Source organism: Serinus canaria, chromosome 6 (genome assembly GCF_022539315.1).
Source record: "Serinus canaria isolate serCan28SL12 chromosome 6, serCan2020, whole genome shotgun sequence".
Classification (NCBI taxonomy): Eukaryota; Metazoa; Chordata; class Aves; order Passeriformes; family Fringillidae; genus Serinus; species Serinus canaria.
In genome coordinates this window covers 16,202,181-16,224,394 of record NC_066320.1, presented here as the reverse complement: position 1 = coordinate 16,224,394, position 22,214 = coordinate 16,202,181, and the positions used below count along the sequence as shown (strand labels likewise).

The 22,214-nt window shown below is 41.1% G+C and overlaps 1 protein-coding gene across 4 annotated transcripts in view; it reads left to right on the top strand.

Moving 5' to 3' along the window:
• Positions 1-9,231, top strand: part of PAX2 (paired box 2) — an 82,829-nt gene extending 73,598 nt beyond the window's left edge. For 2 of the 4 annotated variants that reach the window (XM_009087364.2, XM_009087365.1), the window contains exons 8-10: positions 1,124-1,225; positions 7,069-7,155; positions 9,091-9,167. In XM_009087364.2, coding sequence (XP_009085612.1) covers positions 1,124-1,225; positions 7,069-7,155; positions 9,091-9,167 — 266 coding nt within the window. Of the gene's footprint in view, positions 1-1,123; positions 1,226-7,068; positions 7,156-9,090 lie in introns of all 4 variants that reach the window. The other 2 variants (XM_009087363.2, XM_050976476.1) reach the window with 2 other exon arrangements.
• Positions 9,232-22,214: the final 12,983 nt, after the last annotated feature.

The window sequence follows — 22,214 nt, the reverse complement described above, 5'->3', positions numbered from 1 at the left end:
CAAACTTCTTGGCGAGCTATAGTTCACCTAGGGAATGTGAAAGGCTTTTGATGCCTGGAACAGGCTGACACCTCAGCAGGCAGTGTTGGAGGTTGAGCTGTAAATCTCTCAGCAGCTGTGGGGGAAAGATTATCTTAATTTATTTAGTTTTTTGTTTTGTTTTGTTTTTCTTTGTTTGTTTTGTTTTGCTTTGGCTTGAAACTCCCAGCAGCTTCTGAGATTATTTTAGTCCATTTAAATGCAATAAGCACTAACAGCAAATGCCCTTCTGGCTGGCCCATTTTCAGGCTAACCAGTCCAAATGAGGAAATGCCTCTGGCATCAACCAAGAAACCCCCAGCTGCACTTCCTAAGAGAGGAAAAATAAACTACAATCATACACCAAATCCACACCCCTCTACTTCTTTGGTGATGAAAAGTTATCACAACTTAAAGTATTATAAACAAAAACTTGTACCTGTGATAAAAATGAAGTGAGACTCAAATTAATTTGCATGATCTTATTATTACATATAGTACACACCAGCACCTGTAAGGAGTCCAACCATTATTGGTCTCATGTTAAGCACTGTGCAAATGCACTAAAAGTGTGCTCTTGCACCAAAGAGTTTGCAGCACAAAAAGAAGCACAGAGAGGTTAAGTGACTTGCCTAAAACCATATGCAAGTGAATGGCAAAGGTGGGAAGAGAGACAGGCACAGAAAACTCTTGGATCACTTCCCAGTGCCTTGCACATTGATCATGCCCTAAAGCAACATCAGCACAATTTTGGAACCACATCCATGGCATATAGACAGGACCTCAGCTACTCTGGCAATGAATACGCTGCCATTCTCTGTGCAGATCAAGGCCATTTTGATTTAGTTAAAATAGATCCAAAATCAAACCAAATTCTTTTGAGCCTCATCAAAGCTAAGTTTTAACATCCTCTCTTATAGTGTGAGATCAAAATTGCCCCAATCTTCACCCAAAATTTTCAGTGGGTAGACAGAACTCATGTAAGAGAAGGCTGTGCAGTAGTTGCCTATCAAGTCGTGTGACAGTGGGACAAGAGGTGATACCAAATCAATATTGAAAGATCTTATCTGTATTGATCACCTGTCCTGATTCTCTGCCTTTCCAGGTCGTGATATGGCAAGCACCACCTTGCCTGGCTACCCACCCCATGTTCCCCCAACCGGACAAGGCAGCTACCCAACATCAACTCTTGCAGGAATGGTTCCTGGTAAGTCAGCTGCCAACCCTCAGTAATGGTGCACACATGTCTGAACGTTTACCAGTATTGTGAGAGCTTTCACAGCTGGCTTGGCTATTGCTTTGCTGACATGAAGAGCTATTCTTTTCATAAAGAAACCATCAGGAGCCTATAACCAATGTAGCTAACAACCCTTTTTGTAATGTATCTCTTTCCCCCTAGTAACTGATTCTCTGCTGCAATGGGCAGCTAGCTAGCTATAACCTGTGGCAATTAATTGGTAATTAATTAACCCTAGTATTCATTAACTAATGTAATTATTTTCCAATGACCCATGTAGATTATTATGTACTGCTCATGGCTCAAGAAACTCACCTATCCACTAACTAAGGGTGACAACTCACCTTCTGTCTAAATCTATGGCCATCAAGCTGAAAATTATCAATGGCAATTTAATACCTACAGTATTTGAAGACCTACTGTCTATATAGCCTAAACTTACTAAGAACTCAGAAATTATCACCAGCATTTCACAAGAAACTAACTATTCACTCTTAGCAACCAACTACTTAACGACCTCCTATTTCTAAAATAGTGTCTCCAATCCAAGAAATTACCAACTTAATCCTATATCCAACTCTTTCTTTGACACCCAATGCTTTGGAGAAATACCTTATCTCAGCACATGGATTCTCCCACTCTTTCAGAAGAAGAGAGAACCATTTACTCTTGGACAATTGAAGAGCTTATTACCTCAGGCTCTATTACCCACTCTCCTCTGATGACAGTTGTCCCCAGTAGATAAATGAAGAGGCAGGATTTTCTTTTCTCAGACTTGGTAGCTCAGAGCTCAGAACTCATCTGCCACTGATTTCTGCTTTTTATGGCCCATGGTTGTGAGTTGTGATGATTAAGGGTTAGGTACACAGCCCATTCTGCAGCCTCTGCTTCTGAAGAGATGAGTCCAGAACTGAAGCAGCAACAAGTTGAGGACAGAAAGCTCTTAAATTACTCTCATATGATTTGCCAGGGCTTACAAGTGGAAAGCCTAATTTAACCCTTACCCAGATCTCAGAACAGACAGCTAAATGAACATTCACATCAATGAGGACAGTGAAAATACAACCCTCAGGAAATGTTTCCAAGTCAAAGTCTTAACATCTTAAAGTGACAAATCATAGAACTGTCTGAGTTGAAAGGGGCCTTAAAGGTCACCCATTTCCAACCACCCTGTCATGGGTGGACATCTTTACGGGAGGTGCAAAGCCCCAACCAGCCTGACCTTGAACACTTTCAGGGATTGGGTACCCACAACTACCCTGGGCAACCTATTCCAGTGGCAAATTTTTGGGTATGTCCTACACTAAATTATTCAGGAAGGTGGTTTGCTCCAGAATCAAACATGCACTAAGACAATATAAAATCAATTAACACCCCCACACAACTTCTCCCAGTAACAGTAGGTAAATTCAGATGACAATATTTAGATCATTTATAGTCAAAACTTATAGGAGGTCACAGCATATGGAAGTTATTATTAATATCAAAATAGCTGGCTCTTTGAGTAGAAACTGTTCAGTGATTGTAAGTTTAATGTCCTCATGACAAGGATGATACAGACTTCTAAACTGGGACAAAAATTTTAAGACCACTAATATCAGGGGTCATTTATCCAAGAATAAGGTATTTCAGCTCCTTGATGTGGAGGATGCATATAAGATAGTAGCATCCCAAAAAAACCAACCCAGAAATATTCCCCAAAAGAAAAGGAACAGAATTATACAGAAAAAACCAGTAAAGTTATACTTCAAAGTTAAAAAAAAAATTATTATGGTCAAATCGATATCTTCACATTAAATCTGATGTCAACATTTAATCGGAGGGAATTTTTCCAGTGGCCTACTTGGGCATCCTGCAGTAGCTACTGCATCTTTCAACAGAGCATCAGGTTCTGGCTGTTTCAGTCATACCCCACTGGTCAGACCCAGCCAGGAAGCCCCTTTTTTCCTGTTTTTTAGTCTGACTGAAGCCAACAAGATGGAGATAAAGAGGCTTCCTGGGAAGAAACAGGAGATTTTGCTTTAATAGGTCACTCTGCAGATCTCTGCAGCCACTACTTTGTGCCAGGGGCCAACAGGGGAAATATGAGGAAGGGTGTAAGAGTAGAGCAAGCATGAATTGGTACTTTCTTGAAAGATCTCCCAGCCTCCACATTGCAGCTAAGAAATTTTTTAAGCCAGACTTCTTTCTATTTAATATTAAACCCTTGATAGGCTTTCCCTCTAGAAATGTAAAAAAAGTCTCCTGAGCTCATATAAGCCTTTAACATGCACAGAAATCTTTTGCAAAAAGTTCTACAGCTAAACTACATATTTTGTGAAAACTATATCCCTTATTTTTTCTGAACCTGACACCTGCTAGGCTCACTTCATGCCTCATCATTTCTGTATTAGAAGGCTAAACCAATAAGATTTAAATACAGATGCCAAGAAATAGTGTTAGTAAAGATTTCCTGAGCACAAATTGCACAGAATATAGGCCTCCTGAGATCAATCCTCTGTGCTGACTTACAACCTCTGTTAGGAGTCCAGTTTGAACAATCAAATACAGTGGTGTCAATGGTTTGTTATGTGCCCTCAGGCCAAGAAAGTTCAGGAGCCAGTGCTTTACCTACACCGGAAACAAGAAGCCAGCAAGATGACTACTCAGGAAGTATCTTTAAGAAACATACTAACATGCAAACAAACCTGTTGTTCAGATGTGAGAACACATGGGAACGGGCTCTGTCTTCTTTTAACAAAGGTGCAGAGCTAAACACACAACTGCTCAGAAATCAGATTTCTAACCCATTCAAAATTCTGATTCCCTGATATTTGCTTTTATCTTATATTGGTATGTAGAGTCAGAACCTTGCAACAGTTCAATTTGCAAACATAGGGATGAAACATTTCAATAACATCAACATGTTCTAGATGTCAAGACATATTAAAATAATGAAAGAACTGAAAGGAAATTAAATGAAATGAGAAAGGCAAAATGAAACAAAACAAGAAAGTTGAAACATAATACTTTGTTTCAATATGCAATAACTTCAGAACTTTTCTTTCCAAAACTCTATTGAAGCTGACAAGCTTGAGCAAAACATTTCCATTTCAATGAGACAGCATTTTCCAGTGGAAAACCGTTTCTGAGAAGATTGCTTAACCATTGCTAATCAAAGCTGCTATTTTCTACCCATCACAACCTTTCACTTCACACAGTCTAGAGAAAAGCATGTCTCCTGTAGCACTACAATCGTGCAACATGGCCAGCAAATGCAAATATCTCTGAGGTTTATGCAGATGACGTGACAAGATACGTATTCCTGCATTTGCCCTTCCTGTAACTTCAGGTCCCAGGCTGTAAACATGGATGAAGGCCATTGGTCCTGAGCACACACTTGGAAAAGCAGGGGTTAGTCACTCACAGACAAATGAATCAGGTATTGGGCTACACTTAACCTACATATCTGAGAGAAGTTACCCACAAAGGTAACAGAATAACTTTGATCCCTCTCTCAGTTCTTCCTCTTTCCCAGAAAGGACGTCAAGTTTCTGCAAACTGTTTTAGTGAAGTCAGCATCCACGGAAGGAACTGAAGTTTACACAGAGCAGCACAGAGCTGCAGAGGGCTGGGGACGGCAGCGGCAGGGAGTCGTTAAACAGAATCCAATGTTGATGAGGAAATTACACTTGTTTCATTAGTGATCGGGGAAGGCGATAGCTCAGTTCCTCTTGGTCACAGTTGAGCTCAAAAGCTCATTATCCTGCTGCATGCATGCTTTCACTCCTCGTCAATAAACACTGTTTCCAGTGGCTGCCCTCCCTCCTCCCCGCGCTCTATAGCTGTGGCTCTTTCTCCTGTGCTTAACCCATGCTTTAGCAGCACTATAAACAGTTTAGGGCGTCAACTCAGCAGGGAGTGAGAGAAAAGTCTTGAAATATCAGAACAATTTCTCTCCATACAGTAAAGTTTTGTCGTATGAAGCACTTCAAAAGCAGAAATTCTCATCAGAATAGGTTTTTTCTCCTTCTTTGGGAAGCAAACCAATTCCAGTATATTCCACAAATAATTCAGTAGAGAAAAATCTGGATTGTGCATTGCATGGTCATCTTCACAGGTTTTGCCTATTCCTTCCCAGCTAGTTGTCAGATTTTCCATGCAGGATGTTTCTAGCTATGGAATTATGTGGAGTTATCATCATTAAAACAGTAGTTAGCAAAATCTCTCACATAAAATGAGGTTTTATACTGAAACTCAAAGCTACTGGGACTAAAATACCTTTGGATGATGATTTAGTTTGATTCATACTCATTTTTACACTGACTACTTTGGTTATCACCCTGAGTACCTCTAAAAACCTTGCTGGAAAGATTCTCCTCAAGTTTAAAGCAGTACAAATCCCCTAACTTGAACAGGCTTCATTTCCACCCTCTGAGAATCTGTGGTTTTGGCTTCAATACTCCAGTGAGAGGAGATTTGCAGAGATTATGCCATAATTAATTGAGATTCTTTGGTAATTGCATCACAGGCATCCATCCCATCTTGCATTACCTTATTTTCTGTTCCACAGTATCTAGGAGGAACTGCCAGGTGCTTCTCAAGCACTTCTGTTGTAACAATTCCACCTCTGCCTTAGGGCAGACCAGAAGCTAATACCTACACTATTCTTCCACTGCCTTTTAAGCACATAAGGCATTTCAGATGGCCTTAATTGTTCACAGTTTCTTGATACTACATTAAATTGAGCTTCTGATCAGATCATGTAATGATTTTCCATAATAGAAGCATACATGTTTAAGTTTGGGGAGATTTGTTTATTTTGAATGCAGCACTGGACCCCTTCAGTTACCAAATACCCTGCACAGCCTTCTAAGAAACAGGGAGACTCAACTTCTTCTGCACAATAAAACTGAATGTTTCAAAAGACTCTGCACCATTCAGATCTTGGTTCAGAGTCTTACTAGGTCACAAAATTTGGAAGTATTTTGGTTTGAGCCCATTTTCCTAATGGGGAGCTGCAGGGGAAAGGGGAGCTGTAGCACAACTTGTCTTTCAGATTCAGTATACAAAGTGCTAATCATTAGAAAAACATTTTCCAGAGCTAGAATGCAGTAAGTTTTCTCTATAATTCAGTAACTAAGCATAAAAGAGAGGTTAATCATGTATGAATCACTTTTCTGACTAATACCATCATCCAGAGTAAGAAAGAAAGTGATTCATGTGTTTTCCATTTTGTTTTGTATTTAAGCACAGCCAACTCAGAACATTTCCAAAAATGAATGATACTCTTCTCCACAAATATGCCATCACCCTCAGTACCCTAATAAAAAAAATCTAGCAATACATATTGCTATCAACAGCACTGCTAGCTCCAAAGAGTTCCTTGTGAGCTTGTCCCATTAACCTTCCATGCCTGCTGTTTCGACAATACTGGAGAACCTCTGATGTTATTAATAAGAAAACTGATAATTAAGTGCATAAAAACTTGCATATACAGTCCTACTGCAGCTTGAGAATTAGAAGACAGAAGGCAATGAAAAAAAAAGAAAAAAAAACACCCCACTTAAATATTTTATTTGTATTATTGAATTTGAACTGATTTCTTGATTGTGAAGATGTCAATCTTGTGATGCTTAATGGTATGGGTAAGCAACTTTGCACTGAACAGCCACGGCAGTGACTTGAAGGGGAGAGTTCCAGTTAGACAAGGTAGCTACATACTCCAGGTTTCCTGCTGGCAAATGGATTCGGCATGAACACTGGTCTGATAGAACAGCTGACATTAATCTTTATTCCTTACTGTATTGCACACCTTCCTTGGTCTCTTCCAGGGAGCGAGTTCTCAGGGAATCCCTACAGCCACCCTCAGTACACGACCTACAACGAGGCCTGGCGGTTCAGCAACCCTGCATTACTAAGTGAGTACCTCTTTCCCACAGCACACCCCCAGCCTCGCGCTCCTTCTGTTTGTCTCTTTGTTTTCTTTTCTTTGTTCCCTTTGGGTTTTTTGTTTGTTTGTTTGTTTCTGAAAAGGGGTTTCAATTATTTGGGCAGCTGAGAGGCCTTTTTCCTCACTCTCCAGTCCAGTTTGACATGGGTATATACCTCAGGTATATTTTGTACCAGTTCTGAAGCGGGTTCCTCTTTCATGAGACAGTTCAGAACTCGAGTTCTGGCTCTGGCTTCTCCATGGACTGCATCCACAATTATATCAACAAATTATATCAAAAGTTAAATTTACGTTCTGCTACTCTTAGGCCACAACCAGCATACTTTCAAGGCCTGGTTAAAAATTCAGATAAGGTTTCACTCCTCTCCCAGGCTAAATCCAGAGTCAATTCCTGGGAAATCTTTAAATCCCATAGAATTTCTTCTTACTGGACCAGTTGGACTAATGTCTAGAGTGGGAGACAGGCTGCATCACAAGATTTATAATAGCCAGTAGAGTTCTCTTGCAGGGATATATATCCATCTCCAGTCACTGATACACTCAGAAATAGTCAGGGTTTTTTCAGAGGGGGAAAAAAACTCCTATGAGACTTTAGCTTCTAATACAATATTTCTTTGCAGTGGAACAGGAAGAGATTTACTATATGTAAAATAAATCAGTTGTAATTATTGCCTATGTATTTACTGAGGTTTAACAACTGGATAATAGATGCACATTTTATTCCAGAGCTGTTAAACTTCAGTAAATGTGATCTTAATAATCAATCACTATTTAACACACATTCGATAACCATCTAAAGAGCTTTTATGCCAATTGTGACCCAAATCCCAATTAATACAACACTGTAATTTTGTTTCATTTCTCCCCGATTGGTTTTAAAGTCACTTTGTCAGGTGCACTCAGAACATCTGGCCCTGATACTTTCTTTGTGGCTACGGATCAGGTGTGGCATATCATGCTGCAATGTTTGTTGTGGTTTAGCTCCAGGCATTAGCCAAGCCCCATGCAGCCACTCGTTCATTCTCCCACCAGGAGAATCAGGGAGAGAATTGGAAGGATAAAAACTAGAGTACTCCTTGGCTGAGATAAAGACAGTGTAAAAGCAAAAGCCACACACACACAAGCAAAGCGAAACAAGGAATGAATTCACTCCTTCCCATGGGCAGGCAGGCGTCCAGCCATCCCCAGGAGAGCAGAGCCCCAATATGCACAGTAGTTACTTGGGAAGAATACCAGTGTCACTCCAAACTTTTCTCCTTCCTCCTTTCTTCCCTGCTTTCATATAGTGACTGAGATATTTTCTGGTCTGGAATATCCCTTTGGCCAGTTCAGGTCATCTGCCCCAGCTGTGTCTCCTTCCAGCCTGCCATGCACTCCCAGACTCCTCACTGGTCTGGCAGCATGAGAAGCAGAAAAAGCTGTGGCTCTATGTAAGCCCTGCTCAGCAATAACAAAAACATATCTGTATTATCAATCCTGTGCTCAGCACAAATCCAAAACACAGTCCCTTACCAGCCACTGTGAAAAAAACTAACTCTACCCCAGCCAAAACCTGCACAAATGCTCATGGGCTTAACTTATTGATTGTCAGAGGATGCAAAAGGATCTCCTTCCCGTAGAGGGGCATCCTATCCAGAGGCCACCATAGCATCTGTCGACTGAAGTATGGCCCTCAGTTGGCTTCCACTGATTGCCTTTCCCTAATCCCATTAGGAGCTCAGTCTCCAAGTTCTTCTTTTGGTTCTTTTGCTTTTCTTTCTTTCTACCTTTCTTTTTGTTTTCAGTTGTCCTTAATTTCTTTTCTTAGTTTGATTGTTTCTGTTTTTTTGGTTTGGTTTGGTTTTTTTTTTGTTTACTGTTTGTCCTTTCAACCAGTCCATTCTTCTCCTGTGTTAACTTTCAGGTTCCCCTTATTATTATAGTGCCACATCCCGGGGCTCCGCACCTCCCACTGCTGCCGCTGCCTATGACCGCCACTAGTTACCATGGAAACCACATGAAACTGCAGGGCGACAGCTTAGGCCTCCACATTGTACCTGTCTGATCACCTCCCTCCATCCCTGGGAAGGGTGAAGAGACCTTCTCCGTTCCTCCCCACAGTCCAGCTCCTTCCTCTTCGCCACGAAGGCACCGAACCAAGCGCTCACCACATGAGACTGAGACCCCCTCGTTCCCCCTGCCCTCCGCCCCCGCCAGAAACAGCCTGCAGCCAAGTGGCTTCCCCTGCAGGAGCCCTCCAACACCCCTGGGTAAAGCTCAGCCATGTAAAGTCCCCTCGGCTTCCAGGACTCCAGGGGGACTGGGAAGCAATGCAGCTGGCAACCATTGCCTTACAGGACCCCTTTCTGGGAGCGGCAAGGGCCAGGGAAGCAGGGGAGAACGCTGCTTGTGAAACACTGTTCCCCAAAGATATGCTCTTCTGTGGTGGACTCTTGAGTGTGTGTAACCTGTGATGCTCACCCTGGACAGAGGGAACGGTCTGGCTAAAGCAGAGATGGCAGCACCTGGCCCATCTGGCAAATGAAGAAAAGACCAAGTAATGATCTGCACCCCATGAGGGGTTCTCTGTGCACCTCATCCCCACTTTCCAGCATGGATTCCCCCAGAGTTGGCTGCACCTCACGGGTGGTGACTTTGCAGGCCAGAGTTGGGAGGAACCTCACACATACACCCACAATTTCTGTGACACACAATCAGCTCAGACAGGAGGATGGAGCAACATTTACAAACAAACCGACGAAATGAAGAAATATATAAATAGATATATAAATATAACTGTGTTTTTATGCTTTGTCATGAAGGTCTGTAAAAAGGAACAAAAAAATCCCCAGTTTTCTAAAAAACCCAAGCAAACAAAACCAACAAAAAAACCCCAAAATAATAATTAAAAAACCCTACAAAAATAAAACTCCAAGTCCCATCTCTCCCCACCACCTGAATGGCAGACAGAGTTCCTCTGACGTTTGATGCTCCTCTTTCACTCTAGGGTTTTGTTTCCTTTCTGTTTTGCACTACAATGGGATGATGGTATTGGAGAGGATTGGATGCCAGCTCCACCCGGTCGCCTCCTCCTCCCCCTCCTTTCCCAAATCCTGTCTCTGGGGAGCAGTATGGACAAGTCACATCTGACAAAGTTACCAAATACATCAGTCGACAAAAAAAAAAAAGCACTCTGAGGCAACAAACGTTTTCCATGTCACTGGTTGGCAAACAAAGAAAACAAGCCCAGCTGCGCTCTCACTGCGCTGTGTGGTGGAAAGTGTGGGGCTTCATGTGGGCCCATCTGATTGCCCTCTGGACAGCTGAGACTGAGATGGACAAATTCAGGATTGGCTGGTATAATTGCTTGGTTCCCTAGTCCTTAGCCTTCAGTCCTTTTACCTTAAACTCTGTACCTGTGATGACTTCAATTCACCTGCATCCCAACTTTTGCAATTTTAGATATGCCCAACACCCATTCTCCAGATCTCCACTGCTGGTGACAACCACCTCATTATCTGTGCCCAACACCTAATTTCCTAACCATTATAGCCCTGCTATATGGGCCCCCCCTTTGATTCCCCACCCATCTGCTCATACACCTACTAATTTATAGGCCTCCATTCAAATCCATATGCTTGCATCCTACCAGCCAGACCCAATATACAGTCCCATCTTTTCATCTTCAATCCTGTATTGTGCACCCTAATATTTACCCCTTATCCCAAATGCTCACCTGATGATTCTCAAGGGATTCTCTGCTCATTTTGGTTCCCATGTGACGGACAAACACTGTTCTGCAAAAGGCTAAATGTCAATAGAAATGCTTATTATCCTGTATTGTCAGCAAACTCATAAACTGTTCCTTGCACTGACACTTCCTCAAAATTACTCAAAGAAACATGAAGGCAGCTATAGCCTGTCCCCAGGGCACCAAGTCTGCCAAAGCAGATCCTTGTTGTTTTAGAGAGGTTTCAGATAAAACTCGTGGGCTAATGTCCATGGACAAAGACAGGATTGAGAATAAAACCCCTGAAGGGCATAAAAGTGAACAGTGGAGCAATCTCTACAGCCAACATCATGTAAAAAATCCAAAGTTCCAAGCCTCTGAGGAGATGTGGTAGTGGACTTGGTATTCTGTCTCCAAGTTTAACTTGTATGTATGAAATCTACCATCAGTAAACAGCTGTGTTGATCCCAAAGGCCCCTTTCGCTTAACTTTTTCAGCCTTTGCATGGCTTTAGCTGATTATAGGTCTGTGTCTTCTTTAATGGGGTGCCCAAATGATAAGGGTGTTTGGGGGGACATTTACATAGAAGATATAGAGCTAAAATCTGTTCCTGTACAGAATAAAATCCAAGAGGTTACTTCTCATCTATTAAAAGTGTCATTCTGCACATCTTACCTCTGAGTAACCTGCTTCAAATAGAGTGGTTACACTATCACCACTACCAGAATTTGGCCTGTTGTCTGATTTTACTTTGTGAGAGAAGAAAATTCTGTTCAATTTCTAAAAAACGCTTTCACCACTCCTTCTGTTTTCCTTCATAGACACCAGAAAGATGCTGAACCCTGTTAGAATGGTCTCTCTTTTAGTCTCTCAGTACAACCTCTGCTCTATTTGCCCCACACAGATTCACTCAGCAGGTAGTGCACACGCAAGAAATCCCAGGACCAGCAAAGACAAGCTCCTGAGGAAGCTAGAGAAAAGGAGAGTGTCACAACTCACACTTGGCTACCTGCAGTCCAGGGCCCAGGTTGAGAGAAGCCAGAAGCTCAGAAATGCTTCTTTTTTCTAATGGTGTTTCACTAAACTTGAGGACATGAGCTAGAGTCTGAAAGCGGGATTTAGTTGTCTCACTCATGGCTGGCTTGATTTGACCCTTGGAAGGCCAAATCTATTGTTGGTTTAACTCCACTGGTAAAAGAGGATTTCCACCAGGCATTGGATTGGTTTGGAAAGTTCATAAGTACAACATGTAGTTTGACCAGGAAAAAACAAAGGAAATCAGAATTATGCAAAGGACTGGGCAGTCTAATCCTCTTCCACCACCATCTGTAGACCCTCATGCGAATGTACTGAATTACATTTGCCAAAGAGTTTCTTGTGTTGGTTGTTTTGATTTACAGTCAGTGGATGCATTGTAAAGCAGTATTATAGCCCAAGTCTAGTAGCTGACATGGGGATTTATGTGGTGATATTATGCAGAAGAAAACCATCAATATTCATCTAGATTCCATTAGACTGGACTATGCAGGAAACGCAAAAATTCTACCAATTATTTAATATTATGTTATTTGCAAAAAACAATTGCTGCTTTGTAGGAAGATAATGTGTGTAATGTGAAGGCAATTCCTCTTGTATATAAGTTCATCTCCATCTTCATCATGGTAGTTATTAAAACAGCCTCGTCTCATCCTGTAGATAAGGAACACGCTGTGTGTACTGTGCAAGTCTCGTTGTGCTCACTGAAAACAAAACAATGTGTTCAATAAAGCACAGCACAAATCCAGAACTTGAGGGAACAGCCAAACCTTGTAAGGACCCTTTCCCCAACAGGCCAACAGCTGCTTTTCTATAGGTGGGGGGTTTTAATTATTTTCCTTTTAAAAGTGTTACAGGAAAAAGAACAAGGATTGGAAGAAGAAATCATTATGCAAAATCAAGTGAAGTCTATAACACAAACCTCTCCTCCATTCTGCTGTCTCTTACCTTTCTCACATTTCTTTCTCATACTCTCTTTCCATTCAATTTCTATCCGTCTCTTTTATTATTTCTCATTCCCAATGCGCTTTTCTATCCAGGGAGAGAAGAGCATCACTGATATGAGAACAGGTTTCTGGGATCTCAAACACCCTAGCTCTCCTTGTGGCTCTAGAAAACCTTTGTCAACTCCAGCTTCCCCAGACACCTCAATTCCAACACTATGAAATGGGAATAACAACAGTTTCTAGTTCACAGGGGGATTGCACAGCTGAATTAATTAGCACCGGCTCAGTGCTTTGAGATTCTGGATAGAAAATTCTATCAAAATTTTAAGCATTATTGTGAATAATAATTAATGTTTCCATGACATTTATCTGTTTTCCTTTTTCACACAAATCATTCTTTGTTTCTTTATTCTTCTTCCTTAGCTCTTCTTTCTTTTTTCTCAGGTCATTCTTAGTTCTGTTGCTATGTTAGCTTTATCTAATGGACCAAGCAGAAATGTTGTGAGACTGAGTTTCCTCTGTCTCCACTCGATCATGGGGGAAGAATCTCACAAAATCTCAAATGCTGTGCTTGGCTGGAAACAACAGGGACCATGGCATTCAAAACTGGGCAGTATCTTTGAGTCCTGCTCTCTGAAGCTCTCATCCTTTTGGCCCAAAGGGATGTGCGGAGGATTGCATGAGGTGGATGCAGTAAAGCTGACACTTGTGGCCTGTAAATCTGTTGGGGAGAGTTGGTGGCAATGAGTCCTGCTGTGGAAACAGGGAGAAGTTTGCATGCTGTCTGACCCATCAGTAGCGATGAATTACACTCAGAGTAAGACTTTGGAATTAATCACAACATAAATGTGAGAATGTTATACAAGAAAAGGAAAGCAAAAAGCCCTGCACCTCCTTCTTCTCTTGAATATAAATTTATATCTGCTTATTAACATTTTCTTAAAGGAATCTTTGTTTTGCTGAACTGTTGGAAAAACTCTACCCTTTTGTCCCCAAGGAAAAGCACCCCTCTGGAAAAAGAAATAAGAATCATAGCTGAGCTGCCCCCTTTAGCACTGACAGAGAAAGGGCTTCTGAGGGACGCACAAATACCAGAGAGTGCTCCTTGGCTGAGCCCAAGATGGTGGCAAACTTGCAAAGCAGGAAGGAGGGACCAAACCAACAATTACAGAGCTGATAACAAATGCAACCGTAGAGAAGCTCTGCTGATGATCTCCAGGCTAAGCTAGACATGAAACCAGGGAGGGAGGGGGCCAGTGCCAGGTGCAGGGTCACATCCATTCTAGGCTTCTGCAGTCCCTCTTGGCTTTTCCTCATCACTTCAGTTTTGTTTGACTCTTTTCTTTTCTCTTTTTGTGCACATGAGAAATAAAAGCAAATTTTTTTTTCTATGTCATTTTTGTGGCTTCTGGCTTGTTTCTCTTTCCCTCTCCTTCTTTCTCTCTCTTCCTCCACTCCCCCAACACTTCACACTCTCCAATAGATTCACCTTGAGGTCTCTGGGAAGTTACATTTGTTGCACCTGGCACCCTTTGGGCACTGTGTAAACAACATTATGATTGTTAACAACCACCACGCTGCATGATGGACGGCACTGCACATGCTTGCAACACCCTACAGCACAATCCAGCCTCTGAGCCCCCAGCAGCCACCACACGCTCCTATGCATTGCCAGCAGGACTCCCTCTTCTATTGATCTCACTCAATTGATTCCCAATGATCCATAACACATCAGGTACCCCCAGGTAGTTCAAAAAATTAAAATGCTATTGGGTAGCGACAACATCAGAAAGATGTGGAGTAAAGCCCAGAGCCTCCTTCCCCTTTAATCCTGTTTCCTCATAGCCCCAAGTGGGAGTCTCTGTCTAGGGGAACTGGGGAACAAAACCCAATGTAAAGTCATAAACTACGCATTCTCCAAGCTATTCATTATCCACCTAACAAACAGCTGGGCATTATATTCAGGTATGCTATAAACATACCAAATACTGAGGTATTCAGCCAATTTCTCCTCAGTTAAGCATTACTTCTCCAGGAAGTTCTATACAGTTTAAGGTCATAGAGGTGGACTAAAAATGTAGCAAGAAGTCAGGCTAGGCCAAACCAATTTTGCTCCTACAATTTTTAGTCCTTATAAAATATTTTCATAACTCCTCATGAAAACCAGTGGGCCCCACCCCCATTTTCTGCCAGTGCATGTGTATCTTAAGGCAAGCCTGCGCATAAGGGCTGTCATGAAATCAAATATTTTTGCTCATCAGAGAGTTAAAGCATTGCCTTCTGTTTATTTTCTATTTTTCCCTTGCAGTATTAATGGCATAGGCAGAAAATCCCCCAACAGGACATTTTCTGTAAGTGAACGTCAATTCACTAAAATCCAAACAGACTGTAAAAGCAATTCAGTTTTCACAATACTGCAGCAAAACTGCCTGGCAACTCTCCTGAAGTTGGAGGCCTCAAGTTCCCAGGGTTTGCTGCCCGTGAGAGAGACAGGCCTGGGATGTTATGTAGGTATAGGCTTGCACTCAAAATTGGAATAAAACTGGATTCCCCAATTCTGACACTTTTTATACATCAGAATTTTCTTTCTCTACCAAAGCCTCAGTGATAAAAATCAAAAAAGCAAATTGATAGATGAATCCTAGATGTTAAATTGACTGGAATAAAAGGAAATTATTAATGTACATTCATTGTCAGACGTGAAAGACAGCTAAGAATCACCAGATATGTCAGACAAATGCAAAATGGATTTTCAAAATTCATCCTGGTAAAATAATCTTACAAGAATGATTAAAAACTAGCATGATTATCTCATTTGTATCACAAAATACAGCCCAGAGATCATTACCCTGATATTCCTGTGTAAGTCTCCATAACTGGCACTAGAACTACAGCAAAACTTTTCCAACTTTCAAGAACTTATATATTTTGCAAAAATAAATACTTGCATGAAAGAGCTATTTCCGCCATTCAAACTGGTATTATGTTCCTTTAATAATTCTGCATAATCAGTGGGATTTCTCAGTGTGAAAATGTTGTGATAAAACTAAAAAGAGCACCACAGTCTGTCTCCTAATGAGGAAAATGATATTATGAGGGTTTATTCAACACTAAGTAAAGAAATTCTCTTTATGATTACTCTGACAAGAAAAATAAAGAAAAGTTTGAACATTCTGAGATGATGACAACCTTCTTTAAATACACTCTTTAATGAGTGTAGGCAAGAAAACATAATACACATCTCAAGGTATTCATTTAGGTAGCAGAAGAATTTACTGGAGACAAAATCAGTACTGAAAAAGTGTAAGAACCTGGGGATTGGCAAAAATGGAAGTACAGCATACATTATATCAATGAAAAGGAACAAGGAAAAAGATCATCCTGAAAACTATAATCTAGTAAATCTATACAATGATGTCTGTGTCCAAAGAAAAATGCTTTAAAATATTGAGGGAAGGATCCACTTGCTAAAAAAGTAGCAGTTAATGAAGATACACCTTGTAAACCATCCGTATATAAATTTTTCTCTGCTTTAGAAAAAAGCTGGAAAAATCCTCAGGACAGTTAACTTACACGATTCAGGCACTGTCTGCAGTGAAGTACAGAATGTTTGTATTGTAAGCACCTCATACTTAAAAATCATTATCCAAGTACAGGCAAAAATCACAAGATAAATTAGAAATAATACAATTTGTATATAACACCATTTTGTATATATGTATATTTATATACATGTATATAATATAAATACAAAAGGACTTATATTTTCCTTCTAGTTTCAGTGTTCTCAAGCCATCTACAGCTCCATTATTTATGGTGCCTCTTCCTCTGTAAGAGTCAGAAACTTACTTATAGTGAAAAGGAAGCATCTCATTGTACCACAGGGACCTTGTGGCTCAGTGCTTTTGGAAGGAGCTCAAATGTCACAAGATCTGGACATGACCCAGTAACTCCTGGCAAGGCTGACAGGGCTGGTGTGATACCAAAGTTTATCAAAGGTTTGGGTTTTTTCATGTTTTCTCCTGTGTGACATTTTGGTGGAAGATGCCATCCAAAGCCTATTTGATAACTTCAGGTTCAAAATTCTGCCTGGAAATGCATTCTGTAGTAGCAGGTTGGATAGAACTGTTTTCCACTGGTTCTTAGCCATGTAGCAGGAGAACCCCTCTTCTCAACCTTGGCTGCTTCTTGCAAGCCCTGTCTCCTGCCATGCCCTTCCTTCAAGATCTCTTTCCGTGCCTTGCCAGCTCTTCCCCAGGCATGACCCCTGATATGGCTCACGATGAGGAATACATGGACTCTCTGTAAATTCTCTTCCTCCTTCTCTCCTCCTACCCTCCCAGGTATAACCCCCCACATGTTTCTTATACACACTGGGGAGAGCATCCAGCACCCCACATTCCATACTTAGGTACTACTGGCTTTTCCACACTACTCCCTTTCCCTCACACATTCAAAGGACCTTCTCTATCCTTACTGTTTTCATTGTTCTTCACAGTCCCCTTTAGTAAGGAACAGAAGGTTTCAGGATGGAGGCAACATTCATCTTTACTACAGGCACCCTAACTTTCTGCTGCCATTTGTAAGCAAATGCTGACCCTCTGAAACTGCAACCTTCTGTGGCTTCTGACCATTGGGAGAAAAGCTGTAGGGGACTGTTTTGAAGGTTTTGTTTGGTTTTATTTCAAACTCAAAGAAGATAGATGTAGATTAGATTTTAGGGAGTAATTCTTGACTGTGAGGGTGGTGATACATTAGAACAGATTGCCCAGAGAAGTTGTGGATGCCCCATCCCAAGAAATGTTCAAGGCCAAGCTGGATGGGACTCTCAGCAACCTGGTCTAGGGGGTGGCATCCTCACCCACTGCAGGGGAGTTGGAGTAAGACAAAATTTAAGGTTCCTTCCAACCCAAAACATTCTACGATTCCAATCCAATCATTCTACGATTCTGTGATGACTTTTAACGTGAGACTAATTTCAAACACATCTTGCTGAACATCCACGAAAGGAAGACAAAACCTACACAGAAAACTCAAATGGACTGAACAGGGTGAAACTTCACACAGATAGAGAACCTCTCTGCACAGAAGAAAGAGGCTTTTTTTTCCCCATGTCAGCATCCATGAGAATCCTGTCTCAACCACAGAGAGGTTCTGCATTTAGAACGTCCTTGATACACCAGTAATGGTTAGTTACACTGCCTAGATAATCAGGCAGCTTCCACACATACACTTCACAGACTCATATATGAAAGTCAAATCATCATTACCAAGCAAATCAACCCAAAGCCCCCAGTTTTCATGTTGGTACACTTTTAAAATCACTAGTTTATTTTTAAGGAAAATGCTTTTAATGTAACTGGGAAAGGTGAGCTTATGGACATAGATGGACTGTACAGGCAGCTATTTTTCTACTGCTCGCTTTTTGTTCTTACTGTTTGCTAATTGAAAAAGATTGAAAATTATTTATCTAGACATGCTTTAAATCTCAGAACATGACATAAAATCCAGGAACCCTAATTTTAAGCAGCAACATCTAGCTAACAGTTAGCTGTCTAACCCATCAGGAAAGTTTATATATTCTATCCTCCTGTCAAAACTGAGTAGAAATAGGATAATAGCTTGCTAATGCTACCACCTGAGCCAACCTTTTTTCTCAGGCCGATACAGTCCACAGTCAGAAAGTTCCAGACAGACTCTGCACAGAATCATTCTCCTTAAAATATCATTAATTGCCTGTTTGAACTTGAAAAGTCCCAGAGGAAAAAAAAAAAGTAGTAAAAGAATTGAGCCAAAGCTACAAAGCAGGGTACCCAAAACTTACTAAGTGCCAGAATACAGGAAGACTGGACAGAACTCTGCAGGCAATGTGCCAGAGGGAACAGGAGAGAAATTAAATCAACCTGTCATACTTTTTACTCTCTAACTTGGTGGAGTCTGTTAGTAACAGGGTAAGATGAGCAGAAGGGGTTTGCACCGTCATGAACAGAAACTCCTTGTACATGACCGCATCCACCTTTGTCCAGCAACCCATTAACATCAAGCAAGTATAATATGCTAGTAGGTTAAATTTGCTAATCAACCAGGATGTGAGAATGTTATAGCTACTTAGTATTCAGTTTGCTCTTTTAAAAATGATTTGGTAGAGAATCAGGCCCTCCTCTCCCTCTCTAGCTGACTCTCATCTGATTCTAATTCAATTTCTCTGCCTATTGTTTATTTCACTGCTCCCCTGTGAAGTGTCAAATGCTGATGTTCCGTCAGCCTAGAACTGTCGTTTATATTTGTCATTCAGTCCTTGTTAAAATATAAAACAGGACTGCGCCTGCCTTGGAGCGCTCTGCCTGGGAATTCCCTGTGGTAAAATTAGTCCATTTAGATGGAAAGTTTTGTGTCACTCCCCTGTCTAAATTGGCAGATCTGGCTCTTTTGCAAAAACCAATAAACTGTGAACCTTGATGCATCTGTCAATCAAACTCATCTTTCGTGAGCAAAGCCAGATGACAACAAAAGCTGGGCAGGCTCCTCCGATTGGTTCTTCTCATTTAGGCATATCAGGAGGCACCTGTCACTCCTCTGGCTCAGCATCATGCTCAGAGGGACTCGATTCCCGGAGAGATGAAGCCTTATCAGGGGCTGGGTTGGGGCTGGGATGGGAAAGGAGAAAGGGGGAGTTTACCCTTCTCACTTTCACTACAATCTGCAGCTTGGCTCCTTCCTCATAGCACTGGTGGGAAGCAAGGAACTGGTATCACCTTTTGTTCTGAAACCGCTTTTTTCACATCTTAAGCGAGCTCTTTGATTTCCTAAACTGCAGGTTTTCTGGTGGCTAAAAGGAGCAGTAAATATGACATGCTATATCCCTGGGGCTCTGGGAACTAAGCCACAATACCACAGGGGAGAGACAGGACATATTCCAAACCCCTATCCAAAGCTGCTGTGCCACTGTGCCTATGTGGTCATCCACTGAGGAAAAGCAGAGAAAGTATTTCTACCTCTCTGCTAGGAAAGAAGGGGGTTTCAAACTTGAAATGTTTGCATTTCAAAGGAAGTATTTTATATAAAGGCATAAAAGAGGGAATAAAATGGCAGCAAAAGTCAATAGCTCACTCCATGGGACTCGAGAGGAGCTTGCACTTAGGAGCTGATGATACTCTGGGAACATTCCCCAGAGAGAGCAGAACTTCATAGGACATCTCAACTTGTCCAGTTTTCACTGGAAAATTCTGAAATCTGCTGTCTGCCCCAAAAAAGGGGGGCAAATTTTTATTAATTTTTTCTTTTGCTTCCGAAAACTGATTTTAAATTATTCTCATTTGCATTGCATTACCTTGTTCTCATTTGCATACTTGCTTTAGGTTGCTGTTAAACCAACCAAGGAACTTTTTCTTCCACAGAGCTGTTGCTTGATGTTGGATTTATGTTGCCTCTTAGGCACCCCACCACAGACCCCATCTCAGGTACCTCCCTTTTTTCTTTCTCCTTTGTTTTGCTCAGAACAGCTCTGCCTTCATATGTCACTTACACTGTATGCGGGAATCATTGTAATTATCTTGGCAAGGCAGTACCCAAACAGTTCTCTCAAAATCAGAATACAGTATATGACTATTTCTCACACTTGCTGTGTAAGTCACATCAAAGTTTTGTGCTTTTGCTCCAAGAAGGATATGTGATAAAAATTGAAATCTCAGCCTCCCTAAACAGTTGTGAATTCTTTTGGTTCTACCTTCCAGTGCCAATTACAGGCTCAAAAACAAAAGACAAAAAGCTTAAAATCAAACTGCAGAAAAGCTCTTTACGACATTAAAGCTCATGCCGTTATTCTTACTTACTGAGTGTGTGAGACTTGCCAAACTGGACATACAACGTACAGATTTTCATGTGAGATGAATCTGATAAAATATTGACCAGGTGATACTAGTGAGGTTTCATATACACACCTATTGGGCTACACATATCAGGTCAAAATACAATCTGTACCTCAGTGTCTGAGGTCTTGAACAGACTGGTAAAAGACTGCTTTTAGCAGGCAGGTTACAGGGTACTGAGTGAATACACAAAGTAGCACAGCCACAGGCTGCAGTCTTGGAAAGGAACATTGCAAACTGTGACTATGAACCATATTAATGCCACTTACAGATACTGAGACAATAACTCTGTTCCTTATGTACTGTACACAGTAAAACACCATTCCTGTCCTGACCAGCCTACTTATCATTAGACAAAACTGAAAGGGAAAGTGACTCATTCAGAGCTGCTCACCTGATCATTGACAGCAAAGGAACAACAGATAAATCTCACCAGCTCTACCAGCTGAATCCTCCTGCTCTTTATGCAGGTATGGATAAAAGCAAAGGGAACCATCATCAACTGGTTTTTTTGTTTTGTTTTGGTTTTTGGTTTTTTTAAAAAGATTCTTGAGAAAGTAAATGAAAGAAACACAGGTTTTCTACCTGCTGCATCATTTTCTGGCAGGACAGTACACACATATAATACACAGAACGTCTAAGCAAATGAACTGGAAAACACTGTCACAAAAAAAAAAGAGAAACTTTATAAGGCTGCTTTGTGGAAATAAAGTGCTAACAGAGAGCACACCAATAGGCCAAAGAATGTCCATAAAGTTTTTAATTCATGTCAATGTTTTGGAAGACACTCAGCCAAGATTTCCAAGAGCAGCTCTCTAAAATGTAACTCATACTCAAGGATCTAACCAAACAGCCCAGGTTTCCCAGAATCACCAAGAGCCCAGCACTTTCCCTGTTCACGAGCATCTTTTCTTGTTGTGGCTGTAGGCAGGGGTGGAATTCCTTCCATGACTGATTCCCATCCCAGGACTTTGCTGTGTAGGTTCACTGCCCAACAACTGTAAGATACTGGCCAGTATTCTGAACTGCATAACCTTTTGTTATTTGGTTTCTCCTTGTCAAAATATTCCAGAGACTCAGTCTCTGCAGTTGTGACCAGCTCTTCTAAAGGGTTCAAATGTGAGCTAGGTATGTAAATATGTACAGCTCAGTATTTTTACTACAAGACTTTGAAAAGTGTTTTGACACTCAGTTGCACATTATACACTGAGTTTTAGCTTTTCTGAATTTTTTGTTAAAGATCCCTGAAAACCCATCCATCATTTTCATTTCTGTCTACTCAGACCTTAACTTTAATTCATTTATTCTTAACTTGCTCTTCTTTGAAAATTCTGAGGTTTAGGTTGATTGGGAAAAATCTCACCCTGTTCTTCTACCAACTAGATTACATACTCACCATTCAACTTCCTTTTGGGTTTTAGTATAAATCAAAACAAACTTAAATTATACCCTGTGCTCCAACTATTTC